Source organism: Coregonus lavaretus (genome assembly GCF_964263955.1).
Source record: "Coregonus lavaretus genome assembly, contig: HAP1_SCAFFOLD_2585, whole genome shotgun sequence".
NCBI lineage: Eukaryota > Metazoa > Chordata > Actinopteri > Salmoniformes > Salmonidae > Coregonus > Coregonus lavaretus.
The window spans coordinates 1-23,937 of NW_028159210.1; the positions used below are offsets into that span (position 1 = coordinate 1).

General features: G+C 42.8%; 1 protein-coding gene across 1 annotated transcript; it reads right to left on the reverse strand.

Moving 5' to 3' along the window:
• Positions 1-53: 53 nt before the first annotated feature.
• On the reverse strand, positions 54-23,479 carry LOC311123179 (nectin-4-like; the record flags this gene model as incomplete). Its single annotated transcript, XM_084197441.1, has 8 exons — positions 54-213; positions 494-645; positions 18,610-18,727; positions 19,473-19,751; positions 20,216-20,383; positions 20,715-20,790; positions 20,899-21,020; positions 23,425-23,479. Coding segments are annotated over 8 exons (1,130 nt in total), but the record flags the coding sequence as incomplete, so codon positions are not given.
• Positions 23,480-23,937: the final 458 nt, after the last annotated feature.

Consider the following 23,937-nt stretch of genomic DNA (forward strand, 5'->3'; position numbering starts at 1 on the left):
GATTCTATAACGATTCTATAACGAGGGAGTTACTGTAAAGTTTGAAAACATACTTCCTCACAGTGAGTTCCCTCGACAGTTTCTTGTTCTTGCGTTTGTGGTGACGGGTCACAGAGATGACGATGATGATCATGACTAGTAGAAGTACTACGGCCACTCCTCCCACTATTATCATCAGGAGACTGTCGAACGACGCCTGCTTCTGAGGCAACTCTGAGGGAGAGGGACAATAGGAAGTGATGTATATTCACAGAGATACAGAAATACACATAATTTTGAAAATATGAACATACTGTATGTGTGATTGCTTAAACTGGGTTTGTTAGCTAAACTTCTTTGTTTAACAGAACAAAGGTACAGTATTTTCCAGAATTTTGTTTCAGGATAAAAAAAATTATATAAAATAAAATACAACATATATATCCAGGACTAAAGTAAGAAAATTATGACTAATTTAATATCACTCTTTAATATGAGTGATAGCCCAACCTACCTGTCACAGTGATCTCCACCTCTGCTTTCCCCGTCCCCACAACGTTCTTGGCCACACATTGGTAGATGCCAGCGTCCGTCAGGCCGAGGGGCCTATTAAACAGCAGGGATCCATTCCCCGTGGTCACGCCCTCTGGTAAGTCTCCGCCTTTTCTGCGCATAACAGAAACACTATAGCACTTAACATAGGGTTTAACAAAACTGTACAGTTGATATCTTACAATAATGCTCTGAATGCCATGACTCTATAAACGCCCAACAACGTCACAAGGTACTGAATTGAACCTGAACGCACCCCTTTAACACACCCTACAGTATCACACAAAACATCACATTCAAAACAACAACACTAACCTGAATATCATAGCAACACAGCCCAAAATACTATTAACTATTGATCACCAACAACACTAACCTGAAATGTTACATGAGCACCACAGTGATATAAAGAAAAACATGACTCAGAATTTGTGGGCGCAACAAACTAGAATTCATTAAAATGGCTTATTTCTGACCACTACTCTATTGCTTTGAGTCGTGTGAACAGACTCCCTTTTGAGCAGGAGGAACCAGAAACAGGAACCATACAGTTTTACATATAGACACAGATCACACAGCATGATAATGTTACAAACAAATCCAATTGTTTGGAACATACCTCCCCCCTCCCTCCATCCCCCACCCCTCCCTCCCTCTTGTGAAACTGTCTCCTCTGTCTGCTGTCTGCACAAGCTGCAACACGACGATATGACAGCACGGTTATTACTTCACCTGTTGCTTTGCATTGACAAGTAAAAAGAAGCAAACTGGTTTGCCCACTGCAACAGGCAACAACCATGGTGTGTGTATGTGTGAGTGTGAGTGTGAGTGTGAGTGTGAGTGTGAGTGTGAGTTGAGTGTGTGTGTGTGTGTGTGTGTGTGTGTGTGTGTGTGTGTGTGTGTGTGTGTGTGTGTGTGTGTGTGTGTGTGTGTGTGTGTGTGTGTGTGTGTGTGTGTGTGTGTGTGTGTGTGTGTGTGTGTGTGTGTGTGTGTGTGTGTGTGTGTGTGTGTGTGTGTGTGTGTGTGTGTTAGGGGGAGTAAGAAAGTGTGTGATCAAGTACAAAATTAATCAGACTGAATCATAACTTCTATAAATCTAACATCAGACATACAGCATGACACTCATGAGACACTTTCCCTAAAGGCCTAACTGTACTTGTATGAATAATGAGTAAGAGCCATTTTAAGAGTAATTTCCAATAGATGGTTCATTCCACCTCCACCCTCTACCACACCCTGAGAATGGTTTAATCCACCTAACAGCAGGATGTTTTCCAAATGCTCTCAGACCCCTACTCCACTACCACATATCTACAACACAAAATCCATGTGTACATGTGTGTATAGTGCGTATGTTATCATGTGTCTGTATGCATGTGTCTGTGCCTATGTTTGTGTTGCTTCACAGTCCCCGCTCTTCCATAAGGTGTATTTTTATCAGTTTTTTAAAAATCTGATTCTACTGCTTGCATCAGTTAACTGATGTGGAATAGAGTTCCATGTAGTCATGGCTCTATGTAGTACTGTGCACCTCCCATAGTCTGTTCTGGACTTGGGGACTGTGAAAAGACCTCTGGTGGCATGTCTTGTGGGGTATACATGGGTGTCTGAGCTGTGTGCTAGTCGTTTAAACAGACAGCTCGGTGCTTTCAACATGTCAATACCTCTCACAAATAAAAGTAGTGATGAAGTCAATCTCTCCTCCACTTTGAGCCAGGAGAGATTAACATGCATATTATTAATGTTTGCTCTCTGTGTACATCCAAGGGCCAGCCGTGCTGCCCTGTTCTGAGCCAATTGCAATTTTCCTAAGTCTCTCTTTGTGGCACCTGACCACACAACTGAACAGTAGTCCAGGTGCGACAAAACTAGAGCCTGTAGGACCTGCCTTGTTGATAGTGCTGTTAAGAAGGTCGAGCGCTTTATTCTCCCCATCTTAGCTACTGTTGTATGAATATATTTTGACCATGACAGTTTACAATCCAGGGTTACTCCAAGCAGTTTAGTTTAGTTAGCTCAATTTCCACATTATTTATTACAAGATTTAGTTCAGGTTTAGGGTTTAGTGAATGATTTGTCCCAAATAAAATGCTTTTAGTTTGAAATATTTAAGATTAACTTATTCCTTGCCACCCACTCTGAAACTAACTGCAGCTCTTTGTTAAGTGTTGCAGTCATTTCAGTCGCTGTAGTAGCTTACGTGTACAGTGTTGAGTTATCCACATACATAGACACACTGGCTCTCCTCAAAGCCAGTGGCATGTCGTTAGTAAAGTTAGAAAAAAGTAAGGGGCCTAGACAGCAGCCCTGGGTAATTCCTGATTCTTCCTGGATTATGTTGGAGAGGCTTCCATTAAAGAACACCCTCTGTGTTCTGTTAGACAGGTAACTCTTTATCCACAAAATAGCAGGGGGTGTAAAGCCATAACACATACATTTTTCCAGCAGCAGACTATGATCGATAATGTCAAAAGCTGCACTGAAGTGTAACAAAACATTTGAACTGTCCCTGAACCAAACCTGTACTACTATTTATTTAACCTTTATTTAAAGACATCACGGGAGGTTGGTGGCACCTTAATTGGGGAGGACCGGGTCGTGGTAATGGCTGGAGCAGAATCAACGGAATGGGACCATTCCATTCACTCCGTTCCAGACATTATTATGAGCCTTTCTCCCCTCAGCAGCCTCCACTGAAAGACATGCTCCGGAACTTTACGACTATTAAAGGGGTATTTAACCCTGGCTCTGGAATGGCATATAGTCATTACTATATTAACAACATTTAGTTTTTATCATAAACATCACAATTATCCAAACCACAAGCTAGAACTAGCACATTTTCATTTCACTAATTACAAACAAGCGTTATCTTTCACCATTCTACCTACCAGACTCACCCTGATTCTGCCAGTGGCTTGCGGCTATCAAGAATGATGAGGTGACCAAAGATTATCAGAGGGATTTTCAGGCTGAACTGATGGGGAATCCATTTCGACGACAGCTGAGAAGGGATGCGATACCATACATTTTTTCCTTCACAACATACCAGAAGATTCTTAATTAGAGGTAACCTGACATTAGCTAGCTTGCTAGCCTAGCTGGGTAAGTTAGCTAGCTAACATTACAGTCCTGTATTGAACTCTGAAAGCCATCAATTTAACCTTGCGCAATACCCTAGATGCAGTTGCACCCCTAAAAACGAAAAACATTTGTCATAAGAAACTAGCTCCCTGGTATACAGAAAATACCCGAGCTTTGAAGCAAGCTTCCAGGAAATTGGAACGGAAATGGCGCCACACCAAACTGGAAGTCTTCCGACTAGCTTGGAAAGACAGTACCGTGCAGTACCGAAGAGCCCTCACTGCTGCTCGATCATCCTACTTTTCCAACTTAATCGAGGAAAATAAGAACAATCCAAAATTTCTTTTTGATACTGTTGCAAAGCTAACTAAAAAGCAGCATTCCCCAAGAGAGGATGGCTTTCACTTCAGCAGTGATAAATTCATGAACTTCTTTGAGGAAAAGATCATGACCATTAGAAAGCAAATTACGGACTCCTCTTTGAATCTGCGTATTCCTCCAGGGCTTAGCTGTCCTGGATCTGCACAGCTCTGCGAGGGCCTGGGATCGGGAGAGACACTTAAGTGTTTTAGTACTATATCTCTTGACACAATGATGAAAAGAATCATGGCCTCTAAACCTTCAAGCTGCATACTGGATCCTATTCCTACTAAACTGCTGAAGGAGCTGCTTCCTGTGCTTGGCCCTCCTATGTTGAACATAATAAACAGCTCTCTATCCACCGGATGTGTACCAAACTCACTAAAAGTGGCAGTGATAAAGCCTCTCTTGAAAAAGCCAAACCTTGACCCGGAAAATATAAAAAACTATCGGCCTATATCGAATCTTCCATTCCTCTCAAAAATTTTAGAAAAAGCTGTTGCGCAGCAACTCACTGCCTTTCTGAAGACAAACAATGTATACGAAATGCTTCAGTCTGGTTTTAGACCCCATCATAGCACTGAGACTGCACTTGTGAAGGTGGTAAATGACCTTTTAATGGCGTCAGACCGAGGCTCTGCATCTGTCCTCGTGCTACTAGACCTTAGTGCTGCCTTTGACACCATCGATCACCACATTCTTTTGGAGAGACTGGAAACCCAAATTGGTCTACACGGACAAGTTCTGGCCTGGTTTAGATCCTACCTGTCGGAAAGATATCAGTTTGTCTCTGTGAATGGTCTGTCCTCCGACAAATCAACTGTACATTTCGGTGTTCCTCAAGGTTCCGTTTTAGGACCACTATTGTTTTCACTATATATTTTACCTCTTGGGGATGTTATTCGAAAACATAATGTTAACTTTCACTGCTATGCGGATGACACACAGCTGTACATTTCAATGAAGCATGGTGAAGCCCCAAAATTGCCCTCGCTAGAAGCCTGTGTTTCAGACATAAGGAAGTGGATGGCTGAAAACTTTTTACTTTTAAACTCGGACAAAACAGAGATGCTTGTTCTAGGTCCCAAGAAACAAAGAGATCTTCTGTTAAATCTGACAATTAATCTTGATGGTTGTAAAGTCGTCTCAAATAAAACTGTGAAGGACCTAGGCGTTACTCTTGACCCTGATCTCTCTTTTGACGAACATATCAAGACTGTTTCAAGGACAGCTTTTTTCCATCTACGTAACATTGCAAAAATCAGAAATTTTCTGTCCAAAAATGATGCAGAAAAATTAATCCATGCATTTGTTACTTCTAGGTTAGACTACTGCAATGCTCTATTTTCCGGCTACCCGGATAAAGCACTAAATAAACTTCAGTTAGTGCTAAATACGGCTGCTAGAATCCTGACTAGAACCAAGAAATTTGATCATATTACTCCAGTGCTAGCTTCCCTAAACTGGCTTCCTGTTAAGGCAAGGGCTGATTTCAAGGTTTTACTGTTAACCTATAAAGCGTTACATGGGCTTGCTCCTACCTATCTTTCCGAGTTGGTCCTGCCGTACATACCAATACGTACGCTACGGTCACAAGACGCAGGCCTCCTAATTGTCCCTAGAATTTCTAAGCAAACAGCGGGAGGCAGGGCTTTCTCCTATAGATCTCCATTTTTATGGAACAGTCTGCCTACCCATGTGAGAGACGCAGACTCGGTCTCAACCTTTAAGTCTTTACTGAAGACTTATCTCTTCAGTAGGTCATATGATTGAGTGTAGTCTGGCCCAGGAGTGTGAAGGTGAACGGAAAGGCTGGAGCAACGAACAGCCCTTGCTGTCTCTGCCAGGCCGGTTCCCCTCTCCACTGGGGTTCTCTGCCTCTAACCCTGTTGCAGGGGCTGAGTCACTGGCTTGCTGGTGCTCTTTCATGCCGTCCCTGGGAGGGGTGCGTCACTTGAGTGGGTTGAGTTACTGACGTGATCTTCCTGTCTGGGTTGGCGCCCCCCCCCTGGTTTGTGCTGTGGTGGAGACCTCTGTGGGCTATACTCGGCCTTGTCTCAGGATTGTAAATTGGTGGTTGGGGATATCCCTCTAGTGGTGCGGGGGCTGTGCTTTGGCGGAGTGGGTGGGGTTATATCCTTCCTGTTTGGCCCTGTCCGGGGGTTTCTTCGGATGGGGCCACAGTGTCTCCGGACCGCTCCTGTCTCAGCCTCCAGTATTTATGCTGCAGTAGTTTATGTGTCGGGGGGCTGGGGTTAGTTGGTTATACCTGGAGTACTTCTCCTGTCTTATCCAGTGTCCTGTGTGAATTTAAGTATGCTCTCTCTAATTCTCTCGTTCTCTCTTTCTCTCTGAGAACCTGAGCCCTAGGACCATACGTCAGGACTACCGGGCATGATGACACCTTGCTGTCCCCAGTCCGCCTGGCCTTGCTGCTATTCCAGTTTCAACTGTTCTGCCTGCGGCTACGAAACCCCTACCTGTCCCAGACCTGCTGTTTTCAACTCTTAATGATCGGCTATGAAAAGCCAACTGAGAGACCTGAGCCCTAGGACCATACGTCGGGACTACCGGCCGTGGTGACTCCTTGCTGTCCCCAGTCCGCCTGGCCTTGCTGCTATTCCAGTTTCAACTGTTCTGCCTGCGGTTATGGAACCCCTACCTGTCCCAGACCTGCTGTTTTCAACTCTTAATGATCGGCTATGAAAAGCCAACTGAGATTTATTCCTGATTATTATTTGACCATGCTTGTCACTTATGAACATTTTTGAACATCTTGGCATGGTTCTGTTATAATCTCCACCCGGCACAGCCAGAAGAGGACTGGCCACCCCTCATAGCCTGGTTCCTCTCTAGGTTTCTTCCTAGGTTTTGCCTTTCTAGGGAGTTTTTCCTAGCCACCGTGCTTCTACACCTGCATTACTAGCTGTTTGGGGTTTTAGGCTGGGTTTCTGTACAGCACTTCGAGATATTAGCTGATGTAAGAAGGGCTATATAAAATAAAATTGATTGATTGATTGATTGATTGATCAGCTAAATCATATAGCTATCTACAGTATATTTTGGTATACACACTGTCAATCAATTTCGCCTATGCCATGGTAGTCACTACTAGACTGGTAGCTGCCTTCAGCAGAGTAAACATGTTTGTTTGTTCATTCTATCTTTGACTGACGTTAGCTAACGTAAGATAGCTAATGTTACCAAATAAAGTATCTTAATTTGGTAGCCATCTATTCCACCCTAGTCTGGAAAACACTCAGTTACTAAAATGTGAATTGTCTATATAGCTAACTCACTCTGTGTATTGGTAGCAATGATGAATGTGTATAAATCATCTATGGTTGGTTAGTTGGTTCTCAGCCAGTCTCAGCTGGCTAGCAATCTTGCTGCCAATTTAGTGACGCTAGTTAGCTAACAGCAAGATAACAATATTGAAATGTCAATGTTAGGTATGCTTAGCTAGCCAGTCTAATAGAGATCAATACAATTAGTGGAGTGGTTAAATTGTGTATTGTTGTGTATTTTGTTGTAGGTGGTACAGAACAGTGGAGGCTGCTGAGGGGAGGACGGCTCATAATAATGGCTAAAACGAAGCAAATGGAATGGCATCAAACCTTGTGTTTGATGTATTTGATACCATTCCAAATTCCGCTCCACTCATTACCACAAGCCCAACTTCCCCAATTAAGGTGCCACCAAACGCCTGTGGTACAGAATCTCATTCCACCAACATGCACTTCCAACCCCTAGCACCGTACAAGGTGAAGGTAAGTTGGCCAAAATATTTACAAGCTGATGGCAAAGATAGCTCACTTTATGGTAAGCATGGTATAAACATGAATTGGGTAGTGTTTTGTATGGTTTGTGTTCGTGTTTTGGGGTTACGGGTGGTTAGAGGTAGCGTGAGGACCACAGAGTATCTTCCAGACCATGTAATCAATTTAGTCTACCCCTCTTCTCTTTTTTCCTTTTTCTCTTTGTAAAACTCATGTTATCTGGAGTCATTCCACAGTGCCCTGCTAAAAAATACCCCAAAGCGTGGACATTTTGAGTACACAAGCATGAGTGAGCGGACACACCTTGCAATTATGGAGCACAACAAGATTATGGGACAGAAACCAGCAAGTGACACTGAAAGGTATAAAATCAAGACTACAACAGTAATGACACAACCACCTCATTATTCTCTCTGCAGATTATCAAAACATAATACAAAGACATCTACAAAATTCCCCTCCAAAGGGCTACTATTGACAAGGATGATCTGTCAAAGTCAATGGACTGGGGAGGTTTACAGACAGCACTTTGAGATGAGGAAAGGGTTTTTGGATGTGCAGGGTTGTGCTTAGACAGTAAATGTATTGTTGTGTATGAGAGCGTTTGAGGTGCCATTTCTCCTCAATCTCCCATACACAACAATTCATACTGTGTAAGAACTGCCTTCCTAAGACTTTTCACACCTTCTTTAGCCACCCAGCCCATTCACTTTATTGACTGATCTTTTCTCTCAGAAGCAGCTCCCAATGTCCCCTCATGGTCCCTAAGCAATATGCTAGCCGTTCCCATTTGGTTGATACCTTTACCAACAAAGGTGTGTTGCCCTACGTCCCTTCCACAAAAAAATTAAAATGCTATGACCACAACCATGTCTTTCCAGGAGACGTGCAGTACCAGCAAATCTTCTACAAGAGGACCAGGTGGTTAAGAAGCCCTACACCACTATCGGCAGTCTTATCCAGCTGGCCGTGCACAGCAGACAGGACAAGCCCATCGCTATAAGAACAAAGAGTCTAACCTCCCAAGCCGACCATTGCCAGTGTACCGAAGCCGGATAAATCATATCCAATCAAATCAAATTGCATTGGTCGCATACACATATTTAGCAAATGTTATTGTGGGTGTAGCAAAATGCTTGTGTTCCTAGCTCCGACAGTGGAATAATATCTAACAATACACACAAATCTAAAAAGTAAAAGAATGGAATATAGAAATATTAGGACGAGCAATGTCGAAGTCCGGAGTATATCAGTGGAGGCTGCTGAGGGGAGGATGGCTCATAATAATGGCTGGAACGGAGCTAATGGCATGGCATCAAACCACGTGTTTGATGTATTTGATACCATTCCACTCATTCCGCTCCAGCCATTACCGTGAGCACATCCTCCCCAATTAAGGTGCCACCAACCTCCTGTGGAGTATATACATATATTCAGTACCAGTCAAAAGTTTGGACACACCTACTCATTCAAGGGTTTTTCTTTATTTGTACTATTTTCTACATTGCAGAATAATAGTGAAGACATCAAAACTATGAAATAACACATATGGAATCATGTAGTACCCAAAACAGTGTTAAACAAATCAAAATACATTTTATATTTGAGATTCTTCAAAGTAGCCACCCTTTGCCTTAATGACAGCTTTGCACACTCTTGTCATTCTCTCAACCAGCTTCACCTGGAATGCTTTTCCAACAGTCTTGAAGGAGTTCCCAAATATGCTGAGCATTTGTTGGCTGCTTTTCCTTCTCTCTGCGGTCCAACTCATCCAAACCATCTCAATTGAGTTGAGGTCGGGTGATTGTGGAGGCTAGGTCATCTGATGCAGCACTCCATCACTCTCCTTCTTGGTCAAGTAGCCCGTACACAGCCTGGAGGTGTGTTGGGTCATTGTCCTGTTGAAAAACAAATGATAGTCCCACTAAGCGCAAACCAGATGGGATGGAGAATGCTGTGGTTTCCATGCTGGTTAAGTGTGCCTTGAATTCTAAATAAATTACAGACAGTGTCACCAGCAAAGCACCCCCACACCATCACACGTCCTCCTCCATGCTTCACAGTGGGAACCACAAATGCGGAGATCATCCGTTCACCTACTCTGCGTCTTACAAAGACACAGCGGTTGAAACCACAAATCTTTCTTAATGCGTTTGAGCCAATCAGTTGTGTTGTGACAAGGTAGGGGTGGTATACAGAAGATAGCCCTATTTGGTAAAAGACCAAGTCCATATTATGGCAAGAACAGCTTAAATAAGCAAAGAGAAACGACAGTCCATCATTACTTTAAGACATGAAGGTCAGTCACACCGGAACATTTCAAGAACTTTGAAAGATTTTCAAGTGCAGTCGCAAAAACCATCAAGCGCTATGATGAAGGACGGCCACAGGAAATGAAGACCCAGAGTTACCTCTGCTGCAGATGATACATTCATTAGAGTTACCAGCCTCAGAAATTGCAGCCCAAATAAATGCTTCACAGAGTTCAAGTAACAGACACATCTCAACATCAACTGTTCAGAGGAGACTGCATGAATCAGGCCTTCATGGTCAAATTGCTGCAAAGAAAACACTACTAAAGGACACCAATAAGAAGAAGATACTTACTTTGGCCAAGAAACACGAGCAATGAACATTAGACCAGTGGAAATCGGTCCAAATTTGTGGTTCCAACCGCCGTGTCTTTGTAAGGCAGAGTAGGTGAACGGATGATCTCCTGTGGAGATGTGATGGTGTGGGGTGCTTTGCTGGTGACACTGTCTGTAATTTATTTAGAATTCAAGGCACACTTAACCAGCATGGAAACCACAGCATTCTCCATTCCATCTGGTTTGCGCTTAGTAGGACTATAATTTGTTTTTCAACAGGACAATGACCCAACACACCTCCAGGCTGTGTACGGGCTACTTGACCAAGAAGGAGAGTGATGGAGTGCTGCATCAGATGACCTAGCCTCCACAATCACCCGACCTCAACTCAATTGAGATGGTTTGGATGAGTTGGACCGCAGAGAGAAGGAAAAGCAGCCAACAAATGCTCAGCATATTTGGGAACTCCATCAAGACTGTTGGAAAAGCATTCCAGGTGAAGCTGGTTGAGAGAATGACAAGAGTGTGCAAAGCTGTCATCAAGGCAAAGGGTGGCTACTTTGAAGAATCTAAAATATATTTTTATTTGTTTAACACTTTTTTGGTTACTACATGATTCCATATGTGTTATTTCATAGTTTTGATGTCTTCACTATTATTCTACAATGTAGAAAATAGTCCAAATAAAGAAAAACCCTTGAATGAGTAGGTGTGTCCAAACTTTTGACCGGTACTGTGTATATATATACAGTGAGGGAAAAAAGTATTTGATCCCCTGCTGATTTTTTACATTTGCCCACTGAGAAAGAAATGATTAGTCTATAATTTTAATGGTAGGTTTATTTGAACAGTGAGAGACAGAATAACAACAAAAAAATCCAAAAAACGCATGTCAAAAATGTTATAAATTGATTTGCATTTTAATGAGGAAAATAAGTATTTGACCCCCTCTCAATCAGAAAGATTTCTGGCTCCCAGGTGTCTTTTATACAGGTAACAAGCTGAGATTTGTCTTTTAATATAGAGAACGAGCTTAGATTTGGACACCTGTCCACAGAAGCAATCATTCAATCAGATTCCAAACTCTCCACCATGGCCAAGACCAAAGAGCTCTCCAAGGATGTCAGGGACAAGATTGTAGACCTACACAAGGCTGGAATGGGCTACCAGACCATCGCCAAGCAGCTTGGTGAGAAGGTGACAACAGTTGGTGCGATTATTCGCAAATGGAAGAAACACAAAATAACTGTCAATCTCCCTCGGCCTGGGGCTCCATGCAAGATCTCACCTCGTGGAGTTGCAATGATCATGAGAACGGTGAGGAATCAGCCCAGAACTACACGGGAGGATCTTGTCAATGATCTTAAGGCAGCTGGGACCATAGTCACCAAGAAAACAATTGGTAACACACTACGCCGTGAAGGACTGAAATCCTGCAGCGCCCGCAAGGTCCCCCTGCTCACGAAAGCACATATACATGCCCGTCTGAAATTTGCCAATGAACATCTGAATGACTCAGAGGAGAACTGGGTGAAAGTGTTGTGGTTAGATGAGACCAAAATCGAGCTCTTTGGCATCAACTCAACTCGCCGTGTTTGGAGGAGGAGGAATGTTGCCTATGACCCCAAGAACACCATCCCCACCGTCAAACATGGAGGTGGAAACATTATGCTTTGGGAGTGTTTTTCTGCTAAGGGGACAGGACAACTTCACCGCATCAAAGGGACGATGGACGGGGCCATGTACCGTCAAATCTGGTGAGTACCTCCTTCTCTCAGCTAGGGCATTGAAAATGGGTCGTGGATGGGTATTCCAGCATGACAATGACCCAAAACACACGGCCAAGGCAACAAAGGAGTGGCTCAAGAAGAAGCACATTAAGGTCCTGGAGTGGCCTAGCCAGTCTCCAGACCTTAATCCCATAGAAAATCTGTGGAGGCCAGCTGAAGGTTCGAGTTGCCAAACGTCAGCCTCGAAACCTTAATGACTTGGAGAAGATCTGCAAAGAGGAGTTGACAAAATCCCTCCTGAGATGTGTGCAAACCTGGTGGCCAACTACAAGAAACCTCTGACCTCTGTGATTGCCAACAAGGGTTTTGCCACCAAGTACTAAGTCATGTTTTGCAGACTTTTTCCATATTTTGTTACATTACAGCCTTACTCTAAAAACATTTCCTCATCAATCTGCACACAATACCCCATAATGACAAAGTGAAAACAGGTTTTTAGAAATGTTTGCAAATGTATTAAAAATAAAAAACAGAAATACCTTAATTACATAAGTATTTAGACCCTTTGCTATGAGACTCAAAATTGAGCTCAGGTGCATCCTGTGTCCATTGATCATCCTTGAGATGTTTCTTCAACTTGATTGGAGTCCACCTGTGGTAAATTCAATTGATTGGACATGATTTGGAAAGGCACACACCTGTCTATATATGGTCTCACAGTAGACAGTGAATGTCAAAGCAAAAATCAAGCCATGAGGTCGAAGGAATTGTCTGTAGAGCTCCGAGACAGGATTGTGTCGAGGCACAGATCTGAGGAAGGGTACCAAAAAATGTCTGCAGCATTAAAGGTCCCCAAGAACACAGTGGGCTCCATCATTCTTAAATTGAAGAAGTTTGGAACCACCAAGACTCTTCATAGAGCTGGCCGCCCGGCCAAACTGAACAATCGGGGGAGAAGGACCTTGGTCAGCGAGTTGACCAAGATCCTGATGGACACTCTAACAGAGTTACAGAGTTTATCTGTGGAGATGGGAGAACCTTTCAGAAGGACAACCATCTCTGCAGGACTCCACCAATCAGGTCTTTATGGTAGACTGGCCAGACAGAAGCCACTCCTCAGTAAAAGGCACATGACTGCCCACTTGGAGTTTGCCTAAAGGCACCTAAAGGACTCAGACCCTGAGAAACAAGATTCTCTGGTCTGATGAAACCAAGATTGAACTCCTTGGCCTGAATGCCAAGCGTCACGTCTGGAGGAAACCTGGCACCATTCCTACGGTGAAGCATGGTTGTGGCAGCATCATGATGTGGGGATGTTTTTCAGTGACAGGGACTGGGAGACTAGTCAGGATCAAGGAAAAGATTAATGGAGCAAAGTACAGAGAGATCCTTGATGAAAACTTGCTCCAGAGCGCACAGGACCTCAGACTGGGGCGAAGGTTCACCTACCAACAGGACAACGATCCTAAGCACACAGCCAAGACAACGCAGGAGTGGCTTCGGGACAAGTCTCTGAATGTCCTTGAGTGGCCCAGCCAGAGCCCGGACTTGAACCCGATCGAACATCTCTGGAGAGACCTGAGAATAGATGTGCAGCGACGCTCCCCATCCAACCTGACAGAGCAGAGAAGAATGGGAGGAACTCAAGAAATAAAGGTATGCCAAGCTTGTAGCGTCATACCCAAGAAGACTTGAGGCTGTAATCTCTGCCAAAGGTGCTTCAACAAAGTACTGTGTAAAGGGTCTGAATACTTATGTAATTTGATATTTCTGTTTTAGTTTTTTTATAAATTTAGAAATAACAACCTGTTTTTGCTTTGTCATTATTGGGTTTTCTGTGTAGATTGATGAGTGGAAAACAACAATTTAAGACATCTTGGAATTAAGCTGTAACGTCAAGGGGTCTGAATACTTTCCGAATGCACTGTATATGAAATGGGTAACAGGTTGGAATGGCTGAAGGATTGCAATATTTACAGGGCGGCAGGTAGCTTAGTGGGTAAGAGCGTTGTGCCAGTAACCGAAAGGTCGCTGGTTCTAATCCCCGAGCCGACTAGGTGAAAAATCTGTCGATGTGCCCTTGAGCAAGGCACTTAACCCTAATTGCTCCTGTAAGTCGCTCTGGATAAGAGCGTCTGCTAAATGACAAAAAATAAATAAAATAAATAAAAAATAACCCTGCACTACTGGGTGATCTGAAAAGTCATAGTCAATCGATCAATAATATAATAATACTTTTAGCAAAAATGTTTATTTTCAATGTACAATGTGTAGAAACAATGACAATAGAAGGGTTCAGAACTTTTGTGAAACATCAAAGTACAGTTGAAAAATATATGGCAAATAGAAATGCAATATGGATGGTGTTAAGAGATAGATGGGAGGTGTTGAATGGAGCTGAAAGATGGGACTAATAACAACTAATAACAACTAATAACAGAAAGATAACTAATGTAGGGCATGCTGTGTCCATAATAAGTATATAGGTTATAGGTTGAGAGCTTTTGTGAAGGAGCACAGTTGGAGAGATATGGCATATAGAAGCAAACCGGATGGACATCATGAAAATGATCAGAGAGGTTGAGGGTAGAGGAAGTTCAGGAGTAAAATCAAGCAAAATAGAATTATTGTAAAATTGACTGTGTCCATAAAATGTATATAGTATGTATAAGCTGAAAGTAGAGGCCTAAGCGTTGTTATTCACTAGTTTACTCCAATTAGGGAAGGGGTGGTGGGGTTGGAAAGTAATAAAGGGAAATATATATATATATATTTTTTTAAATATATATATAGTGGAAAATATATCAGAATTGGGCTGCCTGTGTAAACGCAGCTCATTTTTGAATCAGGTGTGCTAGATTAGGGTTGGAGTGAAAACCTACAGGATGGTATCTCTCCAGGAACCGGGTTGGAGAGCCCTGATGTAGAACCACCATAAAATAAATATGGATATTTTCTATCAATCTTCTACATTTGTCTGCCCTTATGGATTCAATGAAGATATTTTTTATATACGCTGTACAGGGCTCTGTAGCAAGAAACAGATGCTAGACATTCAGATATCCAAAGAATGTTTGTTTATTTGTCAAAATCTAAAATACAGGAGACTGTACACTATTTAATGTTAACTCAAGAACTGGGTATTCAACAACAATGTTATATGGTAAAAGTAAAATACAAAAAAAAGGTATGAACAGTGTAGTACAGTTCAGTGTGTCCGAGTGTGTCTCAGGTGTAAAGACATACAAGTGCAGGGAACTATAGTTACAGATTGTTACACCAATGTGATTTACTCAAAGATTTTTGCCGACATCTTGTCTATTTTAAATCTTCTCTCGTTAATCGAGATACAGTGGGGGAAAAAACTATTTAGTCAGCCACCAATTGTGCAAGTTCTCCCACTTAAAAAGATGAGAGAGGCCTGTATTTTCATCATAGGTACACGTCAACTATGACAGACAAAATGAGAAAAAATAATCCAGAATATCACATTGTAGGATTTTTTATGAATTTATTTGCAAATTATGGTGGAAAATAAGTATTTGGTCAATAACAAAAGTTTCTCAATACTTTTATATACCCTTTGTTGGCAATGACACAGGTCAAACGTTTTCTGTAAGACTTCACAAGGTTTTCACACACTGTTGCTGGTATTTTGGCCCATTCCTCCATGCAGATCTCCTCTAGAGCAGTGATGTTTTGGGGCTGTCGCTGGGCAACACGGACTTTCAACTCCCTCCAAAGATTTTCTATGGGGTTGAGATCTGGAGACTGGCCATGCCACTCCAGGACCTTGAAATGCTTCTTACGAAGCCACTCCTTCGTTGCCCGGGCGGTGTGTTTGGGATCATTGTCATGCTGAAAGACCCAGCCACGTTTCATCTTCAATGCCCTTGCTGATGGAAGGAGGTTTTCACTCAAAATCTCACGATACATGGCCCCATTCATTCTTTCCTTTACACGGATCAGTCGTCCTGGTCCCTTTGCAGAAAAACAGCCCCAAAGCATGATGTTTCCACCCCCATGCTTCACAGTAGGTATGGTGTTCTTTGGATGCAACTCAGCATTCTTTGTCCTCCAAACACGACGAGTTGAGTTTTTACCAAAAAGTTATATTTTGGTTTCATCTGACCATATGACATTCTCCCAATCCTCTTCTGGATCATCCAAATGCACTCTAGCAAACTTCAGACGGGCCTGGACATATACTGGCTTAAGCAGGGGGACACGTCTGGCACTGCAGGATTTGAGTCCCTGGCGGCGTAGTGTGTTACTGATGGTAGGCTTTGTTACTTTGGTCCCAGCTCTCTGCAGGTCATGCACTAGGTCCCCCCGTGTGGTTCTGGGATTTTTGCTCACCGTTCTTGTGATCATTTTGACCCCACGGGGTGAGATCTTGCGTGGAGCCCCAGATCGAGGGAGATTATCAGTGGTCTTGTATGTCTTCCATTTCCTAATAATTGCTCCCACAGTTGATTTCTTCAAACCAAGCTGCTTACCTATTGCAGATTCAGTCTTCCCAGCCTGGTGCAGGTCTACAATTTTGTTTCTGGTGTCCTTTGACAGCTATTTGGTCTTGGCCATAGTGGAGTTTGGAGTGTGACTGTTTGAGGTTGTGGACAGGTGTCTTTTATACTGATAACAAGTTCAAACAGGTGCCATTAATACAGGTAATGAGTGGAGGACAGAGGAGCCTCTTAAAGAAGAAGTTACAGGCCTGTGAGAGCCAGAAATCTTGCTTGTTTGTAGGTGACCAAATACTTATTTTCCACCATAATTTGCAAATAAATTCATAAAAAATCCTCCAATGTGATTTTCTGGAAAGAAAATTCTCAATTTGTCTGTCATAGTTGACGTGTACCTATGATGAAAATTACAGGCCTCTCTCATCTTTTTAAGTGGGAGAACTTGCACAATTGGTGGCTGACTAAATACTGTTTTCCCCACTGTAGCTACATATTGAACTTCCATCCTCTCAGGCCAGGGGTACAATGTATGATTTTATGGTTGGATCAGAATTGCTGTTATAATCATTGGCCAGTACAGAGAATTAAGTAAAACCACACGTTTTTGAAAAGGCCTTTGATAAAGTAAGACTGGATTTTATTTATAAATGCCTGGATTTTTTCAATTTCAGTGATTCTCTTATAAAATGGGTAAAAGTAATGTATAGCAACGTTAGATAAACTAAAGTTAGCTAGCTAGCTAGATGGCTTGCAGGAAAAATAACTTACTTAGCTAGGCACTGTATTTGTCATCTGTCCTCTTGGTGCTGGAATCGGCTGTAGCTGAGCTTCTAACTTTAGCTAAATCCAAGTCTTTGTTTCGAATCCTCATCGCTATATTCCAGTTGAAACATGTATGGTTGAATGTCACCATGTAGTTAATAGATGCTCCATCGTCAAATTCGTGTTGATGAGAGGAATCACTTGAAGCCATTGCGTCTGGTCAGTTCTATACATTTTGCCCAAAGGATGTTGTTAGTGTCTCCTTTTCAAAAAAGCCCGCCTTGGGGGAGGGACGGGGGCCAGAGCATGAAGCACCGTCCAACACAAGTTGTAGTCTTTCAGCGACTGGAGAAAATGTGTCTGCTTGTACATTTACTGATGAATCTGCCGATAGGAACATTACTGAAAGACATCCAATGGCTCTGTCGAACAAGGACAACCATATCTACACCCACAAACACGTATATTGTGATCAGTATAACATAGAACCTTCACGAAATGCCACAAAGTAGGACTATATTTATTTTTAGATCAATACACCGGAAGCCGTCATAGGGTGTATCATTCAGCGCGTGAAGCCCTGACCTGCCTTCCTCCTGGGCAATTATGTGTGAAACACATCTCACTGTCATAGAAATGCCTCAGACATTATGAAAACAAGCCCAGATTCCCCCAGGGTGAAATTCCCCTTTAGGTATTTTTTAAACCTCCTGCTTTGGGCTGGATGTGTCAATGTGTAGTTCATACATGCATTATATATGAGCAGAATTACTGTCTTACCTCAATTAGCCATAAAATCCCTAGTTTGAAAGCGAGTGTTTTCTGGAAGCTGTGCAGCGCCATTTTCCATACATTTTCCCCTGCAATGGCCAGTCCCCTAGCAATTCAAGTTTCAGCCAATGAACTTCAGCCCCTCGCCATTTGAGTGACAGCTAGCGAGAGCAATGACGTGGTGCACACATCTGCACAAATGTGACATAGTACGCAATCTTCGGGGACCACTTTTGTCTTGTGAGCGCTACTTTCAGAACTACTGGCTAAAAAGTATACAAACGTACCGGAGAATCTCTTTAACCATGTAAGTCAATCAAGATTCAAGTCAATTGCCTTATTATTGACAATGACTGCCTGGCAAGTGGCACTCAGAGCAAAACTAAAAACAACTCCTGAACTCCCTTAGGCTTAGTAACACTATTAATCATTGACTAATAGAATTACCAGTAAATCAAACAAAAACAGATTAGCCAGACATAATGTGAGTCAGACAGGCAGACAGGTAGGGAGGGTAGGTTGGGAAGGTAAGTGTTACCTGGTCCAGATGAAACTCTGTGGTTTGGGGTTCCCTCCACTGACACAGCTGAGGGCAGCTTCCTCCAGACCAGCATACCAGTTCTGATCAAACCCTGAGATCTCTGCATTGGGAGGATCTAGAACAGAGGAACATGATCAGAGTCATAATGTTTTACTGGCAGATACACAGAAATCCACAATTACACAAGCTAACAATAAAGGCAGGATAAAAAATTATCTGTAAAATATCTTCTTGGTGAGAAAGAAGCACAGTCAACTTACAATAAAGTTACTTTAGTCATGATATATTGAGGGATTCTGAATTCTACCAGGGACTTTAAATAAAGAGGGCAATATTAAACGGAAAAGTCACCGAAGGCATAGAAGTCTGTATAAACGTGTAGTAAGGTATCACAATTAAAAATTGTATTTCATCTCACATCTAGACTTATAGTTAAAGGCCCAGTGCAGTCAAAAACGTGATTTTCCTATATTTTATATATATTTCCACACTGAGGTTGGAATAATACTGTGAAATTGTGAGAATGATGAAAATGCTGATAGTGTAAGAGCTGTTTTAAAAGACTGCCTGAAATTTCAGCCTGTTTTGGTGGGATGGAGTTTTGGCCTTCCATGGTGACATCACCATGCAGTAAATTAGTTAATAGACCAATAAGAAAGAGAGTTCCAAATCTCTCTGCCAATAACAGCAGCAACAAAAAATCCCCTAGTAAAATGTCTTGCTTGAGAAATTGCCCTTTGCGAAGACCATTTTAATTGAAAACAATCACTGTAAGGTACTTAATTGTTACCCTGAAATGATTTGATATTGAGATAAAAAAACGGCTGCATTGGATCTTTTAATGTGAAGTCTAAACTCACAGTGCACCACCAGGTTGTTGGTGATCCTGCGGGGTCCCTCCAGAGCCGGGTGCCACACCAGACAGTCCAGCCTCTTCCCGTTCATACTCCTCAGGGGGTGCAGAGAGAAGTGGGTGGAGACTGACCCGCCCTCCGAGCTCCTGTTGTGTTTTTGGCCCATTAGGTCTGTGTCCCAAGAGAGGTGGGGCGGAGGGCGGGCCACAGAGCGGCAGGACGCGGCCAATCGGAAGGACTGGCCCTCGACAAGGATCACAGGGTCCAGGGAAGAGATGGGTGTGGCTGCAGGGGTCAAGGGTCAAATGTCAGACTTCCTTCAGGGATAGGAATAAACTATTCCCTGGTCTTAGTGCTTGGGGAGGTGATCTTAGAACTGATCTTAGAACTGGTCTTAGTTGTTAATTGGAGGTTAAGCTGATCCTAGATCATTGTGACATGATGCTTCAGGGGGTGGAAGTTCTTAAACACTGAACTAGGATCAGCTTTATGACCCAGGCTGAGATCTAATGTGCTCTGTTAGGTAGGTGTTTAAAAAACTCAGATCAGTGCTTTGAGGAAATGTTATCCTAAAAAAACTCAGACAGCTGGATACACTGACAGTTACAATGACAGTTGTGGCTCACATGACTACTATCACCACTAAAGCTATTGTTTCAGCTAGTAATACTACAACTGACACCTGTAAACATCATCATCATCAGTCAAAGGAATACAATGAGGAAGGGGAAGTAAGGGGAGGGACTTACTCCACACGGTGAGTGACAGCTGTCGTTCGAAGTTCCCAGAGGGGAAGGTGCTGATGTGACAGTTGTACCTGCCCTCGTCTGACTCCACAGTGTTCATGATGATCAGAGACGAGTCCACCGTGGGCTCACTGCTGCCAAACCGCACACGCCCCGAGTACTGACCAAACTCTGAGAGAGGGAGAGAGGGGGAAGAGAGGGGGGAGAGGGAGGAGAAGGGGAGGAGAGGAGGGGGGGGGGGGGGGGAGGATAAAGAGGGGCAGGGGTGAGAGAGTGGAAGACAGAGATAGAAAGAGAGATAGAGAGGAAGTGAGATATTGGGGTGGCAAAAAGAGTGAGATGGAGTAGTTACGTTAAAACTGCATCTGTGGTTTCATCATCTACTCAAAATATAACTTGTGAGGCTTCGAGTGCTAGCAAAGCAGATGAACGACCAATGTAATATAAAGAGATGGATGGTTGACACTCTTAGTACTTTAACACCTATACGTGTGTGTCCTACCTGTGTGTCCGGCGGTGTGGTGTACTGTGATGATCTGGTCCTTGGTGCCATCTGCTTTCTCCTTGGTCCAGGTGACCTGTGACAATGAGAGACGAGACCATTATGTTAGGGACGTCTTTTCTAAGATAAAACCAGATATGTTGAACAGAGCACTATGGGTACTGTAGTAAATCATGCTACAGACCTGAACCACCACCTGGCCCACTTCCACCTTGAACTGGCAGGGCAGCCGGGTCTCAGCCTCGGCCAGGGAGCGCATTAAGAACAGGGGAGAGGGCTCCACAAAGTCCCCCTGCACCACAGCAACTGGGGGAGAGAGAGCGTGGGAAGGAGAGATGGAGGGGGAGAGGGGAGAGAAAGAGAGACTTTTTATTTGTTGACTTTATTGTCCCCTTGTGGAAAATGTGTGTGGCATCGTTGACATCATTTAAAAAAACACAGGATAAAGACAGTTACAATAGAAATACAACACAATGTTACAGTGTAGAGAGAGAGAGAGAGAGAGAGAGAGAGAGAGAGAGAGAGAGAGAGAGAGAGAGAGAGAGAGAGAGAGAGAGAGAGAGAGAGAGAGAGAGAGAGAGAGAGAGAGAGAGAGAGAGGAAGACTGCACTGAACCATGACTGAGGATTTGTAGTCTGACACTTTCCTCACTGTCCTTCCATATACTTTAGGAAGTGAGCGACAGAAAGTATGAGAACAGAGGAGGTGTAGAGAATAGAGAGATGTGATTGGAAAGAAGACAGAGGCCAAGAGATGGGGGGAGGAAGAGTACACAAAGAAGAAAGGGAGGCAGTCAGAGGGAGGACAGAGAGAAACTAGGACAAGCCATTCGATGTGTCAGTGAAGACATGTTGCTCGACTTGTTGCGCTAGTGAACCTCTTGTCCAGAGAAACACACAAACACATACTCACGTGCACGCACACAGTGCATGCAAACGCACACACGCATGCATGGCATGCACACATACATACACATATACACACTCGTATGTATGCGCAACCTGTGTGTATTTAGGTAGAACTGTAAACTCACTGACCAATTCAATGTAGTCATCTTATTTTCTCTACAGTGGCAGACTGTTTTGCCAAGTCACAACATTGATGATCCTTATGGAATGAAGGCCTGATTGCAATCTGCTGTTACCATTAAAACAAAGCGTTCTTTTTTTGCCAAACAGCTCACTCTTAGCCTAACAGAAAAATCATATATACACCCTACCAAATACTAATACAAATGTTATGTAAATATATTGTAATCTTGTTCAATGTAGGCTATATTTTAGACATATTACCTCAACTACCTCAACTAGCCGGTGCCCCCGCACATTGACTCTGCAACGGTACCCCCGCACATTGACTCTGCAACGGTACCCCCCTGTATATATAGCCTCCCTACTGTCACTTTATTTTACTTCTGCTCTTTTTTTTCTCAACACTTTTTTTGTTGTTGTTTTATTCTTACTTTTTTTGTTTAAAATAAATGCACTGTTGGTTAAGGGCTGTAAGTAAGCATTTCACTGTAATGTCTGCACCCGTTGTATTCGGCGCATGTGACCAATACAATTTGATTTGATTTGATTTGACCCATGATACATTTAGTTAAAGATACCAGTTCCAGATAACATATTATATGCCCATAGTAAAAGCTGTTTTGATATGGCTGTACTGATTCAACGGTGGTTGTTTTTGTTGTTGTTGAACTAGTAGTGTTGTGTGTGTGTGTGTGTGTGTGTGTGTGTGTGTGTGTGTGTGTGTGTGGCATGCGTGAGCGTGAGCGTGTGTGTGTAAACAGCAGGCAGATTGTCTTTAGTATGATTTATGTATTTACCAGTTCACTTTGTTGTCTACCAAGCTGCCAGGTGCTGTATTTTTCCATGTGAGCAGTGTGTTACTCTTGTGTCACATAAGAGTAGTGAACATGGAGTAGAGGCAGGCAAGGATTTTAGGTTTGCTGAGGAATCTACCTGTGCCACATTACTGGCATAACACTCCACCTATGACACAGCATCCGGCCCGTCTGTCTGACTGACTGTCTCTCATCTCCTCTGAGCATGATTAAATACACACTGTCAGGATAAGAGACATACTCTCTCTCTCTCTCTCTCTCTCTCTCTCTCTCTCTCTCTCTCTCTCTCTCTCTCTCTCTCTCTCTCTGTCTCTCTCTCGCTCTGTCTCTCTCACTCTGTCTCTGTCTCACACAAACCATGTCTCTGTTTTCCTCATTTAAAAACAGTCATTATACATCAGCTTATATAAATACAGTATAGGTCAATTGGCGCCTTCTGCAATCCTTCTCTTATCCCCATACAGACAGATGTGTGTCAGAGAGAGAAAGAGAGAGAGAGAGTGCACAGGATAGGAGTCAGACTGAATCACAGACATGAGGGGGGAAATTGATCAACAGTAACCTGTTTTTCCTGAAATATCTCCTCAAGTGTTGTTCATCTAATCCAGCAAAGACTAACCCAGGAAGCTGAACAAGAGCCAAAGTTGGCAGTAGCCTATTTATTTAAATACTTATATAAAAAACGACTTGCTAGGTCAATTACCAAAATACATAGGACTATAGATAAACCAAAATAAAAATGCAGCGCTTTAGTTGTATATAGTTGTCATTGTTGTGTGTTATTTTGTTCATAGCGCCTTACTTAGCCCTATTGCAGTGTTATTTCTCATAGTCTAAACATTAAATAATGAATACATAACTTACTGAAACTCCAAAGGATCCACAACAGTGGTGTCAGTCTGCCCAGGTGAGATGTCATTCTCCCCAGTTCGGTGGAGTGGTCCGCCCGACTGTGCCTTAATAGATCTGGAGACAGCTAGAGGTTTGTGGTCTATTCCAACGCTGAAATTTGTCGTGACATTGGTCCAATTTCCGCTTAACCTCAGTTTATGATCTCATCAGACAGTGAACTTTCTTTCATCCAGTGTCAAATCCAAGACAGGAGTGTAAAGAAGGCTAAAAGTAGTATAGATCCTCAGATTTAGCCAATGTTTATGATTGGACAATGTCTGGCTTGCTGTTGTTGGTTTATCTTATTCCAAGTCCTTTGGAAAGTTGCTCTTTCTCTCAATGCGAAAAGTGCTGCCTATGCCTTTTATTGCGTTTTGGCAAAGTAATAATTGATGCCTAGTGAAATGCACAAATTATGTTCTGTTTCATTGACACTAACATACGATATTCTGGCTTCTCAAAAGTAGGCGCGGTTACCTGTTTTCT